At 36.1% G+C, this 24,273-nt stretch overlaps 1 protein-coding gene across 7 annotated transcripts in view; it reads right to left on the reverse strand.

Annotated features, from left to right (window-relative positions):
• Positions 1–2,068: 2,068 nt before the first annotated feature.
• Positions 2,069–24,273, reverse strand: part of LOC309405187 (kinesin light chain 1) — a gene marked incomplete at both ends in the record, with an annotated part of 68,046 nt that continues 45,841 nt past the window's right edge. Inside the window, 12 exons of one of the 7 annotated variants that reach the window (XM_081999890.1) lie at positions 2,069–2,410; positions 3,807–3,873; positions 8,612–8,742; positions 13,976–14,137; positions 17,633–17,741; positions 19,247–19,314; positions 19,402–19,451; positions 20,331–20,430; positions 20,580–20,753; positions 21,387–21,488; positions 22,222–22,309; positions 22,827–23,052. In XM_081999890.1, the coding sequence (XP_081856016.1) occupies positions 2,345–2,410; positions 3,807–3,873; positions 8,612–8,742; positions 13,976–14,137; positions 17,633–17,741; positions 19,247–19,314; positions 19,402–19,451; positions 20,331–20,430; positions 20,580–20,753; positions 21,387–21,488; positions 22,222–22,309; positions 22,827–23,052 (1,343 nt within the window). Of the gene's footprint in view, positions 2,411–3,806; positions 3,874–8,607; positions 8,743–13,975; positions 14,209–17,628; positions 17,742–19,246; positions 19,315–19,401; positions 19,452–20,330; positions 20,431–20,579; positions 20,754–21,386; positions 21,489–22,217; positions 22,310–22,826; positions 23,053–24,273 lie in introns of those variants that run through there. The other 6 variants (XM_081999893.1, XM_081999892.1, XM_081999891.1 and 3 more) reach the window with 6 other exon arrangements.

Genomic DNA, 24,273 nt, shown 5'->3' on the forward strand with positions numbered 1-24,273 from the left:
TGTAATTTGGCGTGGTTAAATATTTTATTGCTATTTACATAAGTTCTTTTTCTTTTTTTGAGAGGCTGCAAAGATAACTTTGAAAGTTAAATGTAGAAAACACATTCTTCAATTGAAGTAATTCCTTATTACCATAATTCAGTTCTGTGTCTAAATAGTTTTGTGGGGTTTTTTGCAAGTCAGACTTCTGTCGCAGTCTCCGAGTGAGACACGGAGCTCTACAGAACAGCGTGTCACAAGGCCTGCTGGGCCACTCCCAGAGCAGTAGCACTGTGCCGGTGTGACACGGGTTGACTGCAAGGGGCGTTTGCCATGAGAGTTTCTCACAGTTGGGGCGAAGATGTCCCCCAGAGGGACAGCGGATGCCATGGAAGGCTGCCAAGTGAAGCGAGGGCCGCAGCAGGGTTCTCCCACCCAGCTTGGCAACCTGACATAAAGTCCTCTCTGCAAAGCTAGCACAGCCTGGCTTTGCACAGAGAACGTAATTTACCAATAGGTACATATAGGATGCTTTGCTTTAGGGGAGGAAAAAAAAAAGTATATATATTATGTATATTTTTATATAAAAAGCTCTTAATAAAAAGATTAAAACTCGAGAGTCTACACTATATGAGTATATATCGTTAAGGTAACTGAGCAACAACAAGTTGTTGTTGCTCGAGTTCATTAAGGAATTGCACTACTTTGTGCTAAAACGTCTACATATTAGCAGCATCATTCCCACCGTTTCTAAACTGTCCTTTATAGCAAGTATACCATATGCAGCTTTCGATAAAGAGATGCTATTAAGGTACCTCCTGGTAAACATAGTCAAGTGCATTACACATACAACTTTTTGCATCAGGTATTGTAACACAACTTAAAACCAGATGCAAAACCAGTCAAATACTTCTACGAAGTACTAATTCTAATGACTCTTCACAGCCTGTTGAAATATTAAAACTTGCTTATGTCCCCATGTTTTACCTCCTTCAGCTGGCGCTAACCTTGAATGAGTATTCCAGCTTCTCCCAAAGTTAGTTTCATTCCGCATTTTCCAACTCACAACTATGACCACAAATACATTTGTACACACACTGGTGGTTTTTTTTTTACTTTCTTATCCAACTTCACACGAGGAAGACTTTTTACAAAAGATGAACAAAACCACAAGCTTTACAGAAAAGCGAAAGGAAATACTAATGTCTATAAAATACTTAAAACATACATACTTAGTTCCAGCAGCAGTCCTGTATACAGACAGCGTATATATTAACCGTAAGTAGATTTAACATGGATGTGTGGTCAAACGAGTTGCTTGCCCACTTACGGCCATTTAGTGCTTCCGCTGAGGCCCTTCAGATTTGGGTGGTCCTTTGCACAGCAGCTACGCCACAGTGCAACAGCCTGGAGTGCAGTCGCCTGCTTCTGCTGTCATCAGCTATTGCGGCGCAAGGCAGGATTTCAGCATAAGGAAATGGTGGAGCACTTTCAGCAAACAGAGAATGGGATTGTGAATTCCAGTGGACAAGCAAGAAAGTCAACCTGAGGCTTGATGTCTCCCCAAGAGCAACAGCAGCTGCTCTGGGACAGTTGCAGTCCAAAACTTCAGTATTCATCAACCGTACAAGGTAAAGGTCAAAACATCTTCCATCCCTCCTGATCGACGTGAACCATCCTATCTCCATCAATTATTGTGCCCTAAGACTTATATCAACAAGTATCAAAGTTATGGTCACAGGGATTGCTACTCATGCTATGTATACGTCACGTAACCCCAACCGTCTCTTCTGCAAAATTTAATAGCTCAATCTAGTGGTTAAGTAAGCCGTGTCTAAGTGCTGTTTTGCCAGCTAAGGTTTCAACATTACAATAACCTGTGGTGCAAAGGAAAGCCCCACCAATACAGTATGCTCAATTTGGATTTATACAGTAATGCACATAAGTTTATCCTTTTCTCATTCCAGCACTGTATATATTTACTGCTAGACATCTAATTTTGCCTGCATTTTCAAACATCTTTGCGTTTTGGTATGCTTTAAATATGTTTGTGGTTTTTACTGGTTTTTTGGCTGCTGTTATATTCAGATCTAGTGAAGAAATCAACATAAGTAGCATGAATAGGAGCAGTGCAATGAGCAATATATATCCATATAGTATTCCTTTAGAAGAAAATATCCACTAATACTGTGTTTAAAATCATTCCTATTTAGAAAAGTAAAAACAGCAGTCCATTGGAAAAAAAAAAAACAACAAAATCTACAAATTAGGCGTTCCTATACGTAACGATGAGGAACCAAAGCTTTGAAGGTCTCAGTGCTTCTTTTTTCACCAAGGAATATTAGCTAGCTTCTGTCCAAGAATCTCAGTGCGCCAAATCGGTATGACTGACACTCAGAGCTCTCGAGTCTGTCAGATAATTATTTCGTTCCTGTGTGAAGGGGAAAACAAACAAACAAACAAATTAAGCAGATGTCCAGACAGTTCCAAGCAAATAAACAAAATTAATAGTTTTAACAAGCGGAAACAAACAAACCAAAGGAACTACGGAGAACTGGCCTCGTTCATGCTGGGCAGGGGAACACTCTTCCATGTTCTAATAAACATCTTTTTCCCCAACTTTCAACTAGCAAAACTGAAGAGATCTGTCGCTATGTATGTACACCCTTGACAATCCTGACCTAAGTCTTACCAGAAATGCAAGAGCCCCTCGAGGGGACTTGCCATGAGTGACTATAGCGGGTAAACTAGAGAGAAGTTCACAAGAAGTGAGAATTTATTTTAGTGTCACAGTGTACACACGAACAATAAATTAGTCTTCTGGAAGTCGCATCAGTTATATACCAAGGACCCAGTTTAGGGGCATCTAGGGTATGACATTTTGATCCCTTGGTGCTGTTGCTGCAAAGAATTATGCTTTATCCTGGATTTTTTTTTTTTGGCTGAGGCTCACCCTAAGCAAACTTTTGCAGACATTCCACACCGCAGAAAACTCGGCGGTACATTCGTTAAGAGGTAATATAGTTAAGACACCTTTATGCCACTCAACAGTGACAGCCATACAGTTTGGGCGTTCTTGCTACTGTAGGACAAATAGTGATGAAGATCTTCACGTACAGTTTTGTTAGTACAGAAGCAATTTTATCTTCCTAAAATTAGTTGCTCTTACTGTGTTAGTAAAATGCACAACAGTGTTTAGAACGCAGAACATTTCTAGCTTACTTGACAATATAAGAAACAGTGACTTATTAGGTAAAAACAGGAAATGGGGAGTAGCAATCGGACACACCATATACAGTTAAGCAAAATTAGGTTTTGTGTTAGCAGAAGCATAACATAGATCAGACAACCTTTTAGAGACTTCTCCTGTACAACCTCAGAAACAACTGAAGTCGCATTTAAGGGAATCTGAAAATGTACAGCAGTTAAGATGATTGGGCCCTTTGCAATAAAGAGGCTGAAGAAAAAAAATACTTGGTAACTGGGATTTAAAAGTTCTTGGTTTTTTAATTAGTGTTTACAAGAATGTAAGAATCCAGAAGTTTCATATCCACTGTAACAGTTAGAAGGTCCAAAGCCAGAGACTGCTTGGTATCATAAGAGCCAATGCTCTTTACTGGTCGGACTTAAGCCCTTGCTTAAAATTAAGCATAGTTCACCAAAGTGTTATGGAACGATGCCTTAAGCATATGCTTTAAACATCTTACTGAAGTAGGATCTTACCAATCACTAGGAGTTTGTTGTTGTTATATTATTTATCATATTCTTTTTATCCCAAACCCTACCAATGATACCTATTTTTGTAAGAGTATTGTAGGGTTTCTTACTTGAAAATGATCTTCAGTAGCCTTGCCACCCATGTTAAGAACATTCAGAGAACTGGCACGCTTCATGCTGCAACCAGGACAGTGAACATGCAAGGATAAACCAATCAGAACAGCTGGAAACTAACAGCTCTACAAACACAAGTATAACAACGAGCAACGCACGGTTAAGGGAGTTCGAACAATGCCCCAAAACTGATCCGAGGGACACCCTTTAAGATAACTACATAACTTAGAATATGTTTATATTTGGTTCTAAATTACATGTAAAACCAAAAAAACTACAAGCTCCTCAGAGCTTAAACATTTCAGGCAACTGATTTAATTTCAACTCAAAATCTCAATTTTTAAAGCACATCAAATTAATATACTGATGTAGCATTGATTTTTTATTAGCTAATTCTCAGTTTCAATTTTATGCAGCTTCTTACAAAAGCATCAAAGCATTCAAACAGTTTAGGAAAAAAAGGCAAAACATTAATAAGTTTGTCACATGGGCAGCATTTAACTTGGAAAAGCTACAACAAATGTTAGTTTAGTACTTTCTGCCTCACCTAGTTAAGTCTCCAGAATCTAATTTCAAAAAGTGTTTAAAAATCTTTTAAACATTGAGAAGTGAAGGGAAATAAGACAGTTGCTGCTATTAACTTTGGTTATGCTTTTGGCTTTACAACACTCTGAGCAGTGGTAACACCAACCCGAGAATACTGTACTGAAAGCAACAGCTGGGGGGGGGCGGGAAAATCGCCTACACAGGACCCACTGACAGTCAAAATATCACTGCATTAACTGTAATATCTACTGGTGTTTGAGATGAGCATTAATAATTCATCTGCATGTCTCAAACATACGCAAGACTGAACAAAAGTATTTTAGTGTGTGTATAATGAAATTCAAAATTAGCCTTAAGCTACCTATCATCGTGGTGACTGCAACAGGAATGTCTGATGTCCTTTAGCCCAAAGTGTCTGTACATTACTCAGAATGTACTAGGTGTGCCTTGATTTTTCACTCTTTTTTTTGTTTCCCCCTTTAATGATTTCCAAACTACTAAATGAGTACTTTGAATATATATTTGATGAAATATTTACAACACAACAAGGCCCTAATCCTGCAGTGCTACCTACAGCTTTTAGAGACAACTGGCTGATGCAAAGTTCCCAATACCTTCCAATAACATGGAAAGGTTTATCCATACAGATCACATTAGATATTAACCAGTTTTTCTTTCTACTGAAGCAAGACTACTAGCAGTCAAAGTCAAGCACAAGTTTTAAATGCTTTCATAAAGCAAAGGCTTAGCAGAATAATGAACCAAAACACTAAAAAACGCAGGAACTGGCTGCCACGTAACACAGGCTTACTGTTTTCTCCTAGCATTAAATTTACACATTTCAAGAGCTAGAATGCACACAATTTAAAATATTTGACATGAGTGTTAGCAACAACAAAGCAAGGACTCATGCATGGTATATACCTCTCATTTATTCAAGGAAACATGTACAGCAGAGGTTATAAATGGAAGCCAAAGTAAGTTAATCTGTAAAACACAAACAAATCATTACACAAAACTCTCAAGAAGAGCATGAAGGTTTATGGAAATGGTTCCAGGGAAACAGAAAACCCACTAGTAAAATTTACACAAGTATTTTTAGGTTCTTGCTGAAGTGCCAATTAAAAAAAAATAATTTTTTTTTTTTAATCACACATGAGATACTGGTTTGCTTTTGGGTTTTTTGGTTGTGGTGGGCTGGTTTGTTTGTGTTTTTTGTTTGTTTGTATTTTTAAAATCAACATACTTAAGAACTTTAGCCTAGCAAATGCACTTTTAATTCCCTCCATGTTAGAAACATGATTGCACAAATAACATGCAGTTGTTTTTCTGGTGCATAAGTAATAGCAATAATGAAAGCTTTTTCCTCTCCTCACTTCTAAATTACAAATCTTTACTGTTCAGTTGTATGATCAAAATTTTAAAAGAGAAAAATCAAACCTAACACTGGCAAAGTTAAATTATTGCAGAACTGAACTTTGAAAGATGATAAAGAAAGAGGTGATACCATGCTTCAGGTATTGTATGTTTCAAAGAACAGTTCTTAAACGATTTGTTCTTTGTCAAAAAGTCTTTTGTATGACTTAAAAAAAACCAATTTCCCTGATGAGTTTTCCACTTCATTCTCTTCAACCTTCTCTAGCAAGCAACAACATGAAAACTAAGTCTTCCTTTCATTAAATGTATTTCTATTTGAATGTTCTCATTCAGAATCATACCAGCACTGTCAACTACTATTTACAAAAGCCCAGTATAAGCAAGAGGTGTAAATGAATATCAAAATAAGGTGCTCATAGAGACATAGGCAGGGAACACGGAGGTGTGCTGGTAAGGAGGGAGGCACATACCTCTTCTACCTAGAGTGGCTGACCTCATAGCAAATATGATTTATATGTATGCTATGTCAGTGTTGTAAGATTCAGCTAGCAAACACACTAAAGACCAAACGTTTGCATAGCAAAAACTGAATAACCCTTTTATTAAGTTCAGAAGCAGAAAAAAAAAATTAACTTTATTTACTAAAGTTTTTTCAGAAAAATTAAATCTAAATGACTTCTTGAAAATTCAATACGTACAGCTATGCTTCATGATCTACAAAGCTGGTGTTTAATACCAGGAATCTTAGCTGGTTTTAATAACAAATGCAAATATAAATTAAGATTTAAAAAAGTCTGTACCTTACAAGAACAGAAATTGTAATAGTTATTGTTTTTCACACTCAACATGCGTATCTACATAAAAGCCTGTCAATGCAATACAGTTACTGCAAATTTTAAGAATAAATAATTCTTTGAGAACAACAGTAACACCTAAAAAAACCAAGAATATTTTGTCAAAAAGGGAAAGCAAGAAGGGTATTGCTTTGTTTTCAAATTTGTTTCACATTAATGTCTGTCTCTGAGGAAATCTTATCTGGTGATACAGACCCCACAAAATAATTAACGTTCATGTGGGTAGATTACTTCGGTAGTGTTATTTAACCAACATAGAAGTGCAGACAATAAAAAGGCAGAGGAGTTCTTACAGACACTGCAAAGCCGAATGTCTTCAGTTATACGTTAAGCATAATTTTCTACACCTATAATCACAGTTACTTTACCTGCAGAAAAAGTTAGCTCTGCTTACTACAGAGAACAAGGAATAAAACTCTTGGCTTTTAAGAAACTGAAAACCTTTCCATGTCTCACAAAAATGAGGAGAAAAATGCAAAATTAGCTATGAATATATGCATCTATTCATACAAGAGCATACAACATTAGCATCTATTCATGCAAGAATATACCTGAACTATGATCTATGAACTCTACAGAGAAGTGAATAGAAACAGAAAACCAAAAACCAACGTATAAAAATGTTAATACTGAAGGCAAAGAAGGAAATCCCTTTTATTTTATTTTGGCTTCCATTTGCTTGTTTTCCCTAAAGCATTTTACATTTACATATTTCCTTCTTCTGGGTACATGTTCTTCAGAGCTTATTCCCAATCTGTCATCTCAGAGGCAGTTCTTAACAATGTGTCAATAAATGCAAAGCTATTTTTGACCTTGAATTTGATTCAGTGCTTTCAACATCAAGTCTCTGGCAGCTGAGAGTAAAATTTCAATTAACAATTCTAAAAATCAGGTAAGGCTGAATTTGAAACAGATATGCAAGGAAGAGAATTCTATGTGTACTGCAGCTGTACACAATGTTTTACAGCCACATAAAAACAATAAGGCAGAATTTCACTGGAACACTTACAAAACCGCACTGAGACCTTGCCTTCGCTGCCTCAGGTATTACCATCATCATCACCTACTATACTACTCAGAGATGCAGTTGCTCCATCAGAAGTTAATCCAAATTCACCAGTTTATCTGTTTTAAAGCATAAGTTCAAATTCACAGTGTCATGCAGTTTCCTGTCAACTAAACGAGTTCTAGTTTTCCACAGCAATGGAACAAACCCTTGCAAAACTGACTGCAGTTATGTTGGGGGAGAAGGGGAACACCCATGAGTGCTACTATGAAAAATAGTACAACATTTTAACATGTCAATTTCTCTGCAGCAGCCAATAAATGATGTGAGTTTTTATGTGTTTATCAGAAATATTACATACATCCAAATCCATCATCATATGGTAAATAGGAAGGAGTGAGCAGATTCATTAAAATTTGAATTCTTGCCACTGACTTCACTGAGGACAAAATGTTAGATGCACAACTAGGTTCAAGTTTTTCAACACTTTCCTCTGCCCTCTGAAATACGGGTTTTCCAAAACCAGAAACTGAGAAGGGCTCAAGTCAGTAATTCTCTTTATAGCCACAGCAATATATAAAGCTCTATCAACAATATTTCAAGATATTAAGCTATATCAAGAATGTTACTTGTGGGTTTACTGTATTCAATCTTCTATTGTAAAAATCAGTAACATTTAGTATTCTTCACTGCTGTGCGAAAAGGAGAATTTTGCAGGTAACTAACACATCAATAATGCTACAGGACTTTTCTATTTTTCAAGTGGCTAAAGCAGTAAAAATGGAAAAAAAACTGTTAAAATTGAGTTAACTCTTAAAAGCAAGTAATAGTTCCTCAGATTTTGCAGAGCTTTCATTACAAGTTTAAGAAGTTATTTCCTATTTTATTTTTAAGATATAAATCTATAGGATATGCAGCTAGCTAAGCAGAGAAGAAAACACTGCCCTAGATACTGCCCTAGACTACAGTGGGGGCACAGAACGAGGGCACACCAGCACAGCTAAGAATAGATAATTACCCTGGATTCTTTGGTTCACTGTCTCGTGAACTTCCTCCCTTCAGCTTTCTAACCAGCTTCTCACTGCTGCGTCTAATGGAAGCACGGAGTTTGCTAAAGGAACCACTGCGTTTTAAAGATCCAGTGCCATCCTGAAAAAAATTGAACAAATGTGAAAGTGCAAGAGTTTGTCACCCTCCCCCAAACCTGGCTCAAAAATGTTTCAGTGATGGATTATTTTTTTTTTTAAATTGCTATTACAGATACTTGGTACAATTACTTAAACACAGAGTATTATATAGCTATACCTTTACCAAAACAAAAGGGTTTCTTCCAAACTGTAAAAAAGTTTTCTAAAATGTGAAGACATGCTCAAGCCATGATTCATAATAATTAACAAAACCCCACCACAGTAGTCAAACAATTCACCATCACCATGTTACCATTTCATACAAGCAGACTGTGATTAACAGAGTACAAGCCCCAAGCAAAAGCATTCCAGAGCCTAAGAAAGAAACTTATTTTTTCTAAACATCTATGCTACTTGCAAATATGTTTAATTAATCCTGAAATCCTTAAACAAAAATATTTCTACTCAGAAACATGTATGCTTCATTTTAACTTTCAAAGAAAATGTAAAACATGATGAAATTTATTTTTTGTACATTGCATTCATGTCTTGCACTGCTGTGCTGATCCAAAGAAACTTCCAACTGACCACAATTCTATTTTTAAACATTTTACTCTTAAAAAAAAAACCAAAAAACACAAAACCAACAGTTTAGTAAGATTAGAAGTGACCACTTCCTCCTTCATAGAAATCCTATGTGATTATGAAAGAATTGTAAAAGAAGAAAGTAAAGTACTACTAAGCAGACAGACACCTGAGTTGGAGTGAGTTTATTAGAAGTTAGAAAGACAAATACACAAATCACTGAACACCAAGATTAGTAGAGAAAAGCATAATTGCCAAAATCTCACACAAAGACTAAACAGCAATGCTACTTCAGAGTAATCATAAGTGAAGACATCCAGAGTTCCACATTGATGTTAACCATGTAATAGGTCTCTAAATACATTTTAAAGCACTTTGAGAACATGCCTTACTGTTAACAGGTTTTGTTGTGGTTTTCTTCTGTAAAAATCACCGTCATGCCATTTCAATAATACCTTGTGTGATACTTTTAACTACCTTTTTTTTTTTCCATAGTGAACAGCTAAAGTTCATTGTTACTTTTTTTTTGTTTACACTAATGTATTACACAGGAAATGGTTGTAATAACATTTTATATGACTAGATACATATCTGGCAAAGCTACACATGTACAGAAATAGAAAAACCAAAAAAAGACACCAGCACTGAAGGAATGGCCAGTTTACAGGGAAGTGTAGCTCTGACAAGAATCTTAAGGGGTTTGCTAAAACACAGCAGTCAGTATTGAAGAGAGAAGTTAAAGCTTGAAGATGGTGCACGCCCGTCATGCAGGAGACAGTATAAGAATCACAAAAGGCATCTAGGCCTGTCAGAAACGGAGAGAGAAAAACTGAATGAAACTGTTGGGAAAAATTCAACAGTTTTCAATTTTGAACAGTTACATTTACAGTATTTCTAGGTCACATTCAAAACAATTTTTCCAGAGTTAGTACTTGGACTGTCCTTGCAATTTCCAGAGCGTGTCTTTACACAGCTTTGCCTACATCCCTAATACACAACTTACAAACAGGCAAGGATGATGCTGTGTGTTCTTTAAGTTAGCATTTGTATAAAAAACAAAACACCTTTAAGGAGGGATAGCTTTAGTATTACATTTTGTAAACAAAGGATTTTTTTTCAGTTGACTAACAAAAATAAAAATAAAGAAAAAAAACACAGAAGAAAGGAACAGAGCATGGTGCATTCATTTCAGCTTTAACTTCTGTCAGGAATTTTCCTCAAAACAAAACTGCAAGAAGAAAGAGGCCTTCCCCTAACCTCCAGACAAAATGCTGTTCATTCCTTTATGGAATTAGAATCCAATGGACCTCACAAGTATTTTTCAGAAGATATTTGTGTGTATATCTATTAACAAAGTGGAAACTTCTGTACTTTCTCTAATGGGAACTGAAAGAATCCACCTTTAAATATAAGCTGTGGTTCAATTTACATGCTTTCCATTCTCGGTGTTAAGTATAGAAACCATTACCAAGAGCCTTAAGATAACGTTTTTGAGAGGCTTTACCTATAGCAACTGGAATGAACAGTCATTAAAATTATTCTTGCAAATGGCAAAATGCCTTGCTACCAAGTGATTAGAAAATCAAAATCTGAACAGGTATTTATGTTTCAAACTAAATTGCATGTATTGTTCACACTTTTAAAAATAGACTTCAGCTTTGCAGGACTGAATAAATTGAAGTCTAAATTCCGATTAGAAGTATTAGATCAGTGAAAGGGCTAATTACTCCTATGGTCTTACACCAGTGATACAATAGTACTGATAATGATCCAATAAACAAAGGCAAGACAAATTTGGCAGATACAGAGTATAACTTTTATTATGCTAACCAGAACATTAGGAATAAGCAGACAAGCTTTTGGGTACTTCAAATCTGAAATAAAAACATTGAACTTCCAAGTCAAACACTGATTGCATGATTAACAAAGCACCTTTAAAACATGAGCTTAGGATAAAAAAAAAAATTTCCTAAATCCAGTGTAAACAAACAAACAAAAAAATCACACAGAAAGCCATTTCTATAGCAAAGATTAATTGCCAATTTTTATGTCACTATGAACGAGAATCATTATTACTTTTCCTTACACCTCCCCACCATCATCTCCAGTACTTTGTAGCTGTCTGCTGCTCTGACACTTCTTAGTAAACAAGAGCAACCAGCTATCTATAGCAGTGATATTTCTTGCTTTCATTTCACACCTGAAAGCAGAGTGATGTGCCCAAAAGCTTGTCTTTTTGAAGCATATGGTTTAGAATAATAAAAGATACTTCCTCACACTAAAGACATTACCTTAAATTAAACACTATCATACCACGAAGATTTTTATCTGTCCTACAACTGGCTGCAAGATCAATTTATAAAAATGCCAGACACCCACTGATATTTTTAATACACAAACATAGTAAGGGATAAAAATCTTGGGATTTCTACCTTGCAAAGAAATATGTTGTCTTAAAAATTCATTTTGAAGTATCTTCAGTTAACTTTAAGGGATGGACTTCATATGAAGCATGTAAACATGCACTACACGACCTCACTTAGCATCTCTGTTTTAACAGTTAATGATGGATTTACTTCCAATAGATACTTCAGTTCTTTTTATAAGAATCTAAGACATTACATCAAAGCATATGGTGCTTAATAGTGATTACATTCCACATGGAAGTCACTTAATTACAATAAATCTTCCAACACAATTCTTCCATTGAAGATTGCTGCTTTACACATGCCACCTAATCTCTGACAGCCACAAACATGAGTCAGCTTGATCACTTCAGAAGAATTTAAAGGGTAAAGGCAGGCCTCTCTTCAGGCTCTGCACACAGAAGTATCTGCTTGATTAAAAAAATTCTACTATACTTTATGAAACAGAATATTTTGTCTGGAGGGAACATACGTGGGTAAAAAAACATACACGATGTAAAGTAGAGGGAAGAACAGCACTCAAACACTAGTAGGGTAGAGGGAGAGAGGAGTTGCCCACTTTATGTAAAAGATGTAATACAAAATACCTTCTCTTAAGAGGGGAAAAAAAAAGAAGTCACGAAGATGAGAATAAAGCAATGCCACTTCAGCACACTAACAATGAAGAGTTTCTTTGCCTTGACAGGTCAAAATGTAATTTTTCAGATCAACAAATTTTATCACTGAGTTTGATTCAAATATTGACCTAGAAATACTGTCTATTGCTTTTCCAGAAGGTCTTTTCAATCCAAAACCTGCATGCTTGTTTTAATTGTCAATAACAGAAAAAAAGTTTAATCCATTTAGAACATATAGTCATGCAAAGTACAGCGAAAATTAAGGGAGGAGTACAGTACACAGTTCTAACGCTGAATGGGCAAAATGAGAATTAAAAAAAAAAATGAGTTATCCAACCTTACTTTGGCTTTATTAATGATGCAGTATTATTCACAATAGATGCTGATTGACTGTCTTGGCACTGAGAACACCAATGCCAAGAAAACAATAATAAAAGAGACAAAAGCAAAGATGGAAAGAACATGCTCCTTTAGTCTTAAAGCAGTATGTGTTTTATCAAGGTTTCTTTGGAATGCTAAACTTTGTCTCATGTGACTAAAAAACAAAGATGGAAAAAAAGCCCATAGCTATTGTAGGAGAAATGAAACTTCAGAACACTCAGTATTGCAAAGTAGGCTACTTCCCCTCCCATACAGCAAAAGCAGGCAACAGCACTTTTATAATCTAACAGAATATTTTCAGCAGAACTGCAGCTGGGAGTTACTTAACAGTGCAATATATATCCCATTGCCAGCAATGGGATAAAGCATGGGAAAGCTGGTGACAGAAGCAAACAACTACATAAGCCAGATCAATAACTGAAAGCTTGCACTGTCTTTCAAATAAAGGAAAACAATGGTTAGAAAAATGCATATGTAATCACATTATATGTACGTTTTTACTTTATGACAATCTGCGTTATACAGGGAAGCCAATATATGGGAAACAAATAGGAACAAGCCTTGACTCCAGTCAAATTCCAATACGGAAAAGTGGTATTAAAAACTTCACTCAGGAAACGTGAAGTTACTATCGCATTGTTATGTGATGGCACTGCCTCTTAAAATGGGTTGAATAGCAGCTTGAAAAGTTACGTTCTTTCCTCTAACAAGCTGGGTAAGGAAGAGGTTGGAATTATTTTAGTGTTAGACAGATGACTTTAAGACTGCTAACACTTAATACATCTCCATAGCAAACGTTCTCTGTGATTCCAACAGATGCAGTAAAGAAACATTTAAAATACAGGCAAATACGGCATCAAAAGGAAAAAGCAAAAGTTAATTACCAGAGTATTTCTACCAGTAAAAAGAAACCACTGACAAGCAATTGTACACCAGACCATAACCAGGACACTCAATCAGCATTAAACAACTTAAATACAACTGCTTGGGATTCTTGAAGAAATTTCACCATTCAGGACAACAACAGAAAGGATGTTTTAAAATTTTAAAATATTACAATTTTTTAACATGTTATGAAAAACAAAACGTTGCTCTTCATTTCTTAATTGATTCTGCAAAATTACAAAATACAAAGTAGATCAACCAAGAAACTACTGAAAACACAATAGGCTGGTGAATGGACAACCATATGTGTTATGGTGATAATTCATCTAGGCTATTCTCTTAAACTGTGTACTGTACTTACCCCATTCCATTCTACGCTCATACTCACTTCCTCGCCTCCATCAGGACCACTCTCGTACTTTACCACATCAACATTGAGGCTTTCTCGGCTTCGCCTTTTTTCTATGCTCTCGGGGTCATTCAGCACTTCAGCAACTCTCTGTTTATGAACATTGTCAAGACCCTGAGAATTAGGTAAAATAGGAAAAGGTTTTTCTTTTATTACGAAATGTATTAATCTACAACTTGGAATAACTGTATGAAGAAAGAAGGCAATCAAACCTATAGCTCCATTACCCTGACTCTCCCTTCAAAGGGCAGTCAAGATGAGTTGCCCTTTATACACTGGAGGAATCGACACAGCATGGACAGACAGTTCGGTGGTTTGAGAATCCAGTGACTTGCCATTCTTCTCCTCCTCCCCTATCACTTTGTCAAAGCCTCAAGTGTTCATGTCACTTACCTGAAGCCATTTGGCCACTAGCTTAATATTTAAGCAATTTATAGATCATGAACAGTCAATGCAATTCTCTGTTTTCCACCTATGAAATGGTGTGGTATTCACCCACCTTCGGAACGAAAACTGCAGGTGTCTGAATTCTGATACCTAGGGCACAGGTTGTGTTATTTAAAAATACTGACATATAACACTTGGCACAGTAGTATAATTTATGCTTCAGAAAGAAATCAGATAGAAAATAAGCTTATAATAGAACAGACTAAATACATGGTCAATAAAATGTTTACTTTGTGTTAAAGAATGCCCATCAATTACCAAATAATCCTATATCTTAAAAGTGCTAAAATACCTTCTATGAAAACCCTGTGCTAAAAATAAAGGCAAAATCTTTAACACAGAAAATAGAAAGTAACAAAGGTCAAATCATACTTATTTTCAGTTTTCTTTATAATAAACCTGCTCCACATCATAAACGGTATTTTCTGACAGGAAAACATGAATGCCTTACACATAAGAAAACATTCTGCATCTTTCACCGTGCAACGTCAGCAGCAAATGCAGTAGGGGATCTGTGCAACAAATTCGTAAAGTCTACCACAATACAGAAAGTGAAAATCATTCCGAAATTCTACTTAAAAGTAAAGTGCATGAATAAGAAGAGGCAAGCGGTTTTAGTGGTATAGAGAAGTCAGGTTCTTGGTTCCCACCTAGCTGCTTTCCACTAACTGAAGAGCAGAACAACCCTCCCTAATGGAATTCTACACACAAGGAAGCATGAAACCAACATACAATGATCATATATTTTCACTTCCATGTGGCTGTATGGTGCAGAAAAGTGGCTAGAGCTCTCAGACAGTAGAGTAGGCTCAGATTGGCTTTTGCACCAAACCCTTTAGCTGCACAGAACATGAAAAGCATAAAATTATTTAGTATCACCACTGAGGAGGTGATGTATCACATAAACAACCTCTACGCTCTGTTCCAAAGCTATTGTCTCTCATTTACCTCACATGTTAAAAAAAAAAAAAGTGGGGTGGGAGGGGAACACACAGTGAACTGCACTTTCCTGTTTGCTGGTTTGTTTGATTCTGTCATGAAAGATGAAGGACAAAGGACTTTGCTGGGCTTCAAAAATCTAGCAGATACATGCCAGCAGCTAAAGCAAACAAAAAATGTGTGATGGAGAATAGTGCTGTGGAGGACTGATGCTTTTCCACACCTGGGAACAAACTCTTTGCTTTTAGCTCAAAAGGGGACATGCCTTAACTCTGTCTGTCCTCCTTTACTTTAATGACCTAGAATAGAAAGGTAGTGTTAAACACTGGTAGTAAGACAGCATTGTTTCCTACATGTCCAAATCTAGCGCTGTGTGTAGTGTGATATATTATGGTATAATGGTATAGGTGGTCTATGATGCACCAATGAAAATCTGAAGCATGCTTAATAAAAATAAAGTAGCAGCAGCAAGCCTCCAGCAGGCTCTATGGAAAATGGAGACAAGGAACAGTTTTTCCAGTGGTACTGGCATGCCAGAAGCAGGCTGATTAAACAGGGACTCTAAAAGAGACTTCTCCAATAGCAAGATCCTCCCATCCTTAATTCCCAAATAATCAATTCCAAGCTTCACAGTAAAAATTTGAACTTGAAAAGTTGATGTTCTGTCTTGTTTTTTTTTAATATAAAAAAAGAAAAGAAACATAACTACAAGCTAAGTTTTCTTCCAGTCTTCTTATTACTACTATATTACGCCAATTTATCCTGGTTGTATCTGTTCACACTAAAATTTATCACGTGTAATGGCAACAGTAAAACTAAGAACCAAAGCAAATAAGATGCAGTGCACATTCACTCTTATCTTCAAATCACATTTGAGTAGGAGACAAATGAAAAATGAATTTTCATTAAAAGTATGTGAAAATCGTCCTCAGTAAAAGAAAGTATCTGTATCAGCTATTTCCCTACACCTTGAATTTTCCTTGCTGAAGAACTTTTCTCCCAGTCATACATTCCTCTTACCAGTTTCACTCCATTTATTTGGCAAACACTCGCAAGTTTTCCATCGTTTTTTGTAGAAGAATGAACTTAGGCCAGCTTATATCAAAAGGAACTGTTGCTGAATTCACTAGAAGAGCATAAGGTTTGCCAGGAACTTTTTGCTCTCTCCCTTTTCCAGAGATCTGCTTCTATATACAGCAGACACTGCAGTATCATTTTTTAAAATACAACTTCAAATTAGTATAAACAATAAAACCAGTACATTATCAATAAAGATATGGTCCACCACATAAGTCAGTTTACTTCAATTTAGAATTTGAGTTTAGAATTTTACATGGACATATAAGGAAAAAAAACAACAAAACAAACCGTTTATGAAAAAGATACAAATCTTATTTACTATTGCACAGAAAGAAAATTAAAATTGAACTTTTCAAGGGTTTTTTTATTCACTTATATTTTCTTACTTTGCCTTCCATTTTAACACTGACTGACGAGCCATGTTTGCTTGTCCAGTCTTATGTACTTCTATAAAAGACATTCTATCAAATCATCCAAAAGGGAAAGGAAAACCAAAAAGCCAGTAAAACCCCAAAAATAAACCTCTCCCACCTTCTAAGACTGTGAGAAAGGGTTACTTGAATAGCAGATTTGACAGCACAGAACTTCTTCACGTTGAAAGAATCATAGTCCGCCCTTAAACTGTAATATCTGTCCCTTCAGTTTGCAAAAGTAACAGAAACAACTGATAAATTTCTAGTGGTCTTCTGAAGGCCTGCACCAGTCGCAATCAGTCGTATGCAGAAACAGAACATCCGTAAGTTTGACAGTTCCTTATTAAAGTAGAATAGCATTACTGGCAAAGGAGATTGATTATCAACAAAAACTCTCAATTTTCCCCTAGCTGCAGTCTCTCAGCTGGCTACATGTCCTGGGAGAGGACTGCTGGCCAACAGAGTGTTTTCTGATCCTCCATTTTCCACATAATTTCACTCCCAATTCACTCCCCTGGTACATGATGCCACTGCCCTAGCAATGAACCGGTTTGCAAGTGTTAAGATGGTGTTGGTTTATCACCAGTTCAGACTGAAATTAGAGGGCAACACCAGGCACCAGACACTGAATAACTAAGTTTATATGTTCTCTATGTACGATAGCTACGGAAGTTGAAAATCTGCATGACCACAATGCAGAAATATCATTAAGGTGAATTTTCATACTTGCCTGTTTACGAGATCTCATTGCTGCCTCTTCTAATGTTTCAGCAGCTTCAAATTTGCCCTGTCGTCTGTAAAGTGCCCCAAGGTTCTTTAAGGTAGTTGTTACTGTTGGACTATATAAAGAAAAAAGAGTGTGTGTGTATATATATATATTTCTACACATACACGTATTAAACTCTTCTCAATTCACAAACTAATAAAAACTTAAATTAATATAGTATTTATCATCTTTTTTGTAATTGTTTAATAAGTCTCTCTTGACATATACCATACTATACTTCATGTACCTGGAAAAACCTGTTAAACCCTTTCAATGTGCATTAACAGCTCACACTATGATTAGTCAACAGCCCTGAAAACTGGAAGTTAGTAACTAGCCTCTAGATCTACTCAAGAGAAAACTGGCGTGCTACATTCTTGTGTTTTTCAGATGCATCTCGAGGTGAAAATTTAGCTCAATCTGAGTGTGTCCAACCGAATAATTGTTAAGCTTCCAAAAAACATGCCTACTCATGCATACAGTGACCATTATACTGTAGCATGTGTTAGTCACAGAACAAATCACCAGTTCATTTCATCAGCTTTTACTTAGTACCTATTTGCAGTTTCTACGCATTCAAACCACGCTTGAACAATAAAGGGGCTGTGGGGGGGGGGGAAACAAAACAAAAAACACACATTCCATTAACAAGTCTCACACTCCAACAAGACATTTTTGTTTCAATGACACAATGAGAATTAGCTCAGTCACAGTCTTGTTGCTTGAAGTTTTGCTCCAGTAAGAGCAGAGAAAAGACTTCTTGATGCATTAGCATGAACTAGTACATGAAAAACAAACCAACAAAATGTATTGCACCCAGAGTTCAGGATGGAGAAAAAAGAGCAAATTTCAACAGTGCAAAGGTTCTGTTGCTTGTTAAATACAAGAATTCAAACACTAAAGAAACAAAAAACCCTCACTGAACATTATCAGTACTAGGTGCGGGTTTTTTCTTACATTGTACCACCTGAAGGTTAGGGGGGGGGGGGGAAAAGGTAGTTAAGGAACAAAATTAAAGCAAACAAAAAAAAAATTCACCAAGTATAATCCAAGCTGAAGTTCTTGTTTCTCTTCTTCCATTTTAAGGTACACATTTTCATTCACACAAAACTATATTCTTCAAGCTTTAGAAACTCAAATAATGCTAGATAGTGGCAGTTTAACTTTGTTTCTTGCGCCAGCCAGAAAACTCAAGGCTCAACTATTTGCACAGTCTCCTTTTTGCTTCTATCCCTCTCTAGAGGTCTTGCTGGGGCAAGGAGAGCACGTATGCCAACCAACAGTATAGAAAGAAAGAAAGGTGACCTATGTTTCCACATGAAGGACTGCCAAGAACACAAATGGTAAATTTTTATGTCACTTACTAGATCCAACTAGCCTAGATTAAAAGCAGCCCTGGTACTTGAAAACTGCTACTGTGCTCCTGAAACCCAGTCCTGGGGGCTGAATTTTTAATACTGTAGTTTTTATAGTCCTAAGCAAGCAGCTGGTTTGGTTTCATTTTTAAACATGCTGCAATCTGACATTTCTGGATATTGGGTATGGCCACGTTGTTTGTCCTGTAAAGAAATGACCCACCTGTCAACTTTGCAAGCTTTGTACCAGCCACCATATTCTCCAAAAGATGTGCCATCTTTTTGCTTTCCCTAAAAAAAAAGTAACATTGAAGAAAAATAACTGATTTGTAACTTAAACAGTAAGAGCTCCAAAAAGATTTACGACAACAGCCTTACTTTGCATTCTTCCCTCTCTTCCGCATGCATCCAAATAGGCTTATTTTCATCTGATGAAACAGAAGAAAGTATTTTATAGAAGTACAAAACTACAACGTATTCATTGTTTGATTTTCACCCTTCTGAAATGAAGTTGTGAACCAGAGAATTATACTATTATCACCACAAAAAATCTGCAGTTCATACCACAGGCAGCTGATAAAACATGCACCTCTTCTTTTATAGTTTTACAATTCTGTCTTCTTTTTTTATCTGAACTTAGAAACAGTTATTTCTGAGAAGCTTTGAAGTCAGTATATGCCGCCATCGATCTGTCATGTGCCTCATTCTGTGCTAGAAAATACGCATTTATTTCTTTTATCATAACAAGTCTTTTGACATCTACTAAGTGGTGCATATGCTACTGTCATGGAATCCCATGAAAATTCTTCACTGTGATTTATAGTTGAAAAAAATGCATCTGACTTCAACATACAGTGTAATTCACAATTTAAGGGTATTTTCCCCATTCTTTAAATGTATTAATGGAGAACTCACATTAACAACATATTTATTATACCATTAAATATTCTGCACTGAATTTTTCCTGTGACTGGACAGTAACATACATTTTTCTGCCTCTATAAAAATACAAAAATTGGTTTTGACTTGGCGTAACATGTATTATGCCAGAAATACAATCCATAAAATATAAACCAACCAAGTCTACCTCATGTAAGAAAACCTCTCCTTTTGAATCAAATGTTACTGCTGTATCTAAATACTTTCTTACGATGAATGTAATTCAACACATCTATAATCTCACTTTTTAAGTCTACATCAAGCAGACAATAATTTTAATCAGGATACAATTAACTTCCTGCAGATTTTATTTCATAATAGCTGCAAAAATGAAACATACATTCACATCTAGGGACTAAGTTTCTTACCATCTACAGAGCCAAATTCCCGTTCGTGAGCACGAGTAAGAATCTCTTTGTATAAAGTTTCCGCTTGCTTAAATTTGCCCTGTTTTAGATAGCAGGATGCCTGAAAATAAAATACCCCCACAAAGACAGATCAGCACACTGTTTTATATAGCTTCATAAACTATAAATACAATACATACTGAATAAAGGTGCGTTTCAATTCATCAGAAAATTTTACTACATCTCAGATTTACTTTATAAAAGGCTTACCAGGTTATTCTTTGTTTTTGCAACATTTGGATCATCCGGTCCCAGCTTAGTTTGGTAAATCTCCAGTGCCCTCTGATAGTAGTATTCAACCTCCTCATATTTACCTTGGTTCTGGCATAGTAAAGCCAAGTTATTTAATTGTTTGGCAACATCAGGGTGATCTTTCCCCAGAACCTGAAAATGAAATACTTTGTATTAAAACATTCTCATCATATCATGGTTTAGAAATGCATCATTTAGAGATACCCTGTTAGTTTTATTCCTCATCGTGAGGATGACAAAAGTAAAATTTGCATTTGAAAGATAGGAAAATTACTCAATTCTATTACAAACTGAGAATGCTGCAGAACAATTTATAACAGGAATAACGTAAGTAGTATAATAACATTATATGCAGTGTGTTATACAAAGAAGCGTGAAGATGCAGGCATTCAGCCTCATGGACTAGAACAAATATCCACAGCATCATAGAATAATCAACTTTAAAATTTTAATGGTTTCGTTTTTAATTCCAATGCTCTTGTCAAATCAAAGAATACTTGACTATCAAAGGGGAAAGAAAAAGGTAAAGCAGGTTAATTACAAAATACAGAATTTAGAATATAGTGCTCTAACAGCTCTGTAGCACTACTGGAATTTACTACTGTTTTGTATTTCAGATACTGCTAGCTACTACGGCATTGCTAACTCTGTGGTTTATCTGGCAGATCTACCCAACCAAAACATTAAAGCAGAAGTGCTTAACACTGCCCTCTCCCTCAAAAAAAAAAAAATCCATTCAAAGGTTCTGTATTCTTTTACTCGTACCTTTTCTCTGATTTCCAGAGCTCGCTTACACAACGGTTCAGCTTCCTTGTACTTCCCCCGTTTACCATAAAGTACTGCAAGATTGTTTAGAGTTGCTGCCACCTGTCAACAGTAGAGAAATATTAATTACACTAGAATTTGCCGATACAAATCTCTGACAAATGAACACATCTGCAATGCATTGACGTTTCCAAATTTTCCATGCACAGGGTAGACCTCTTGAAATTTGCAAATGAAGAAATAATTATTACTGAATGCAGACATACACAAATGAGGAAAAAAAACCAAAAACAAAATCACAAAATACTTTTGCTTCATTTATGGAAATGTCATGTGCATAACATTTTCCTCATATGTTCTTCTCTTACAAAGTTACCTCTCATAGCTATACTCAAAGCTGCTCTGCTTCACATAGGCTACATGAAGTGAGATATCACATTAATTTTAAACACTAGGTACAAAAGCTTGATTTGTTTCATTTAAAAGCAGCAGTGAAACAAATCAGAAGTAGCCCTTCAATCTGAGTTTAAAAAGTGATTTGAGTAAGCAAATTAAAAATCTTTCTTCACAAATTAATTTCCCCATAGAAAATCCATGCAAACCGAAATCGAATATGTGCGAGTCATTTGTGGTGAAACAGCATTGAATATAATGCTCAAAAGGTACAGTAAATATTTAAGAGAAAATGAAGAATGTTACATTGTGGCCTCCTACCTGTACTGTTTAGAGATAAGCCAGGTCTTAAAAACTTTCCTGTTGAGTTTAATATTAGAATGAGTTGAAAAAAATTCCATGAAAAACACAACTAAAAATATGATATTGCATTTATACAAACCGCTGGATGATCTTTGCCCAAAGTCTTTTCGCGGATAGCCAAGGCATCATTCAGGAGATTTGCTGCATCTTTGTATTTGTTCTGGTCTCTAAATTTTAAAGAGTCATAATTAATACTGAGGATTCAGAAATTAAAGTCATAAATACAAAGCTGACTTCAGTACTGGCCTAAAGATGGTAGTACAAAAGAAGAGTAATTGAGAATATATTCAGGAATTAGGAGGTAAAAATCTGAAGCCTGTAACTGTAAAGTGGTTTGCTGGTTGAGGACTATCATGTACTGCTTCTACAATGCTGTCCAATTTCTGCCTCTATTTCTTTTTAATTATCTGTAAATTGTTAATCACGACATGCCCCCTCAGTAGACATAAAAAGTAGTATCAAACCCAGCTTCACTCTCAAAGCAAAGGCATAGGCAAAAAAGCACCAACTTTTTGGCTTTATAAGTATAGGGAGACATAAATATTGCAGGATCCTCTTGAGGAAATGGAAAATACATGGAATGGAAAATAAAACAGTCAAAAAATGATAGTCTGAACAGTAACAGGTTGTACCCAAATATTAACTGTTTATTTAACTGATATTTATCTATGTCAGTATACAAACCTGTACACCAAAGCAAGTATGTTCAACATAGTGGCAACATCAGGATGATCATGACCCGAAGTCTTCTCCAGATCTTCAAGAGCTTGTTTGCAGAGAGGTACAGCAACCTCATATCTACCTTGGGAAGCGTACTGAATAACAAGATTATGAAGGGTCCTTAATCTTGCTGGAATTTCATAGCCACCTTGTTGGGCAGCAGCTGCTGCACTGCTATGCTGCTGTTGAACTGAAAGAAATCAACAAGATTTCAGCTTGCTAAAAATGTGAATGTAACTAAAACATCTAATATTACTGCTCAATGACACAAAATGAGACTCACTGAATTTTATGTCTTCAATACAAAGCATTAGTATTAGAATATACTTCACCGCAGTCATGCCGTCTTGAACGGTGACAGTGAAAATATGACCATTTTTATTCCTCATATTCCCAGTATTGTATTATCTTACACTTCTATTAGGTCAAAGGGCCAAATGTAATAAACCAATAAAGAAAGTAGGAAACTACTTCAAATCAGCAAATCATTAACAATTCTCAAGATTATACTATAATTTTGCACTTACAAATATCAACATTTCCCTATGGAAAGGAACAGTAACATAGACAAACAAGATACCTGCAGAAAAGCTGAAATGATTTGTCCTTTTTCCTTTATTCTCCTTCTCTAAACATACAGTTTTTTTCTGTTTCCCTTTGTTTGCTATACCAAGGAGTACTCAAGGTTGGCACTTTGTGTGGATTGAAACACCCTGGCTGCCGCAAATAACAGTTGCAGGAGAAAAGGCAGTCATCAAAGCCAGTGTCAACCTTTAGGTTTACTTACTAACCCGCAGGCTTAGCCATTTATTTTCCAGTAGCTCCTAACCTTTGGTTGTTGCAACTCACACCCTCCCACTCCTCCACAAAATCTACTACCCTTTTTCTCTTCACCTGGGAGATTTCTGTGAAGATTGAGAATGCCCTCTTACTCATTTTCATTACATTCTAGACAACACATAGGATAAGGGCTTCAGCTCTGAGTCTGACTTTCTTCTGTCCTTTCTATTAAACAAAAAACACTCTCACAGCAAGCGGAAGCTGTGTGTGGAATTTATGCCAGTGGAATCATACAATTCCAAGCCTACACCCACAATCACTGGCCCACCAAAGCACTGAAGCATTTCAGTATTTTTCCTGGAGGTCAAGGAAATTATTGACATGTCAACTTTGTCTTTTGTAAAGCAAATTAAGGTAGATGGACTACACAGGTATTTAGACAGCTTTGTCATTCAACTTTTCTACTACAAAATTCTAGGGAAGCAAGAATGAGCTCAGGAGGGAGTCCATGGTCAACACTAACCTATTCTAAACTCCTCAAGTCTTCCTTCCATTGCTGGCTATGGAAAGCATTACCATGCTATCAAGAATGCAATACATTATATAGTATCAGCTTTACACCTGTACAGAA

Source organism: Phaethon aethereus, assembly GCF_964289735.1.
Source record: "Phaethon aethereus genome assembly, chromosome: 5".
NCBI lineage: Eukaryota > Metazoa > Chordata > Aves > Phaethontiformes > Phaethontidae > Phaethon > Phaethon aethereus.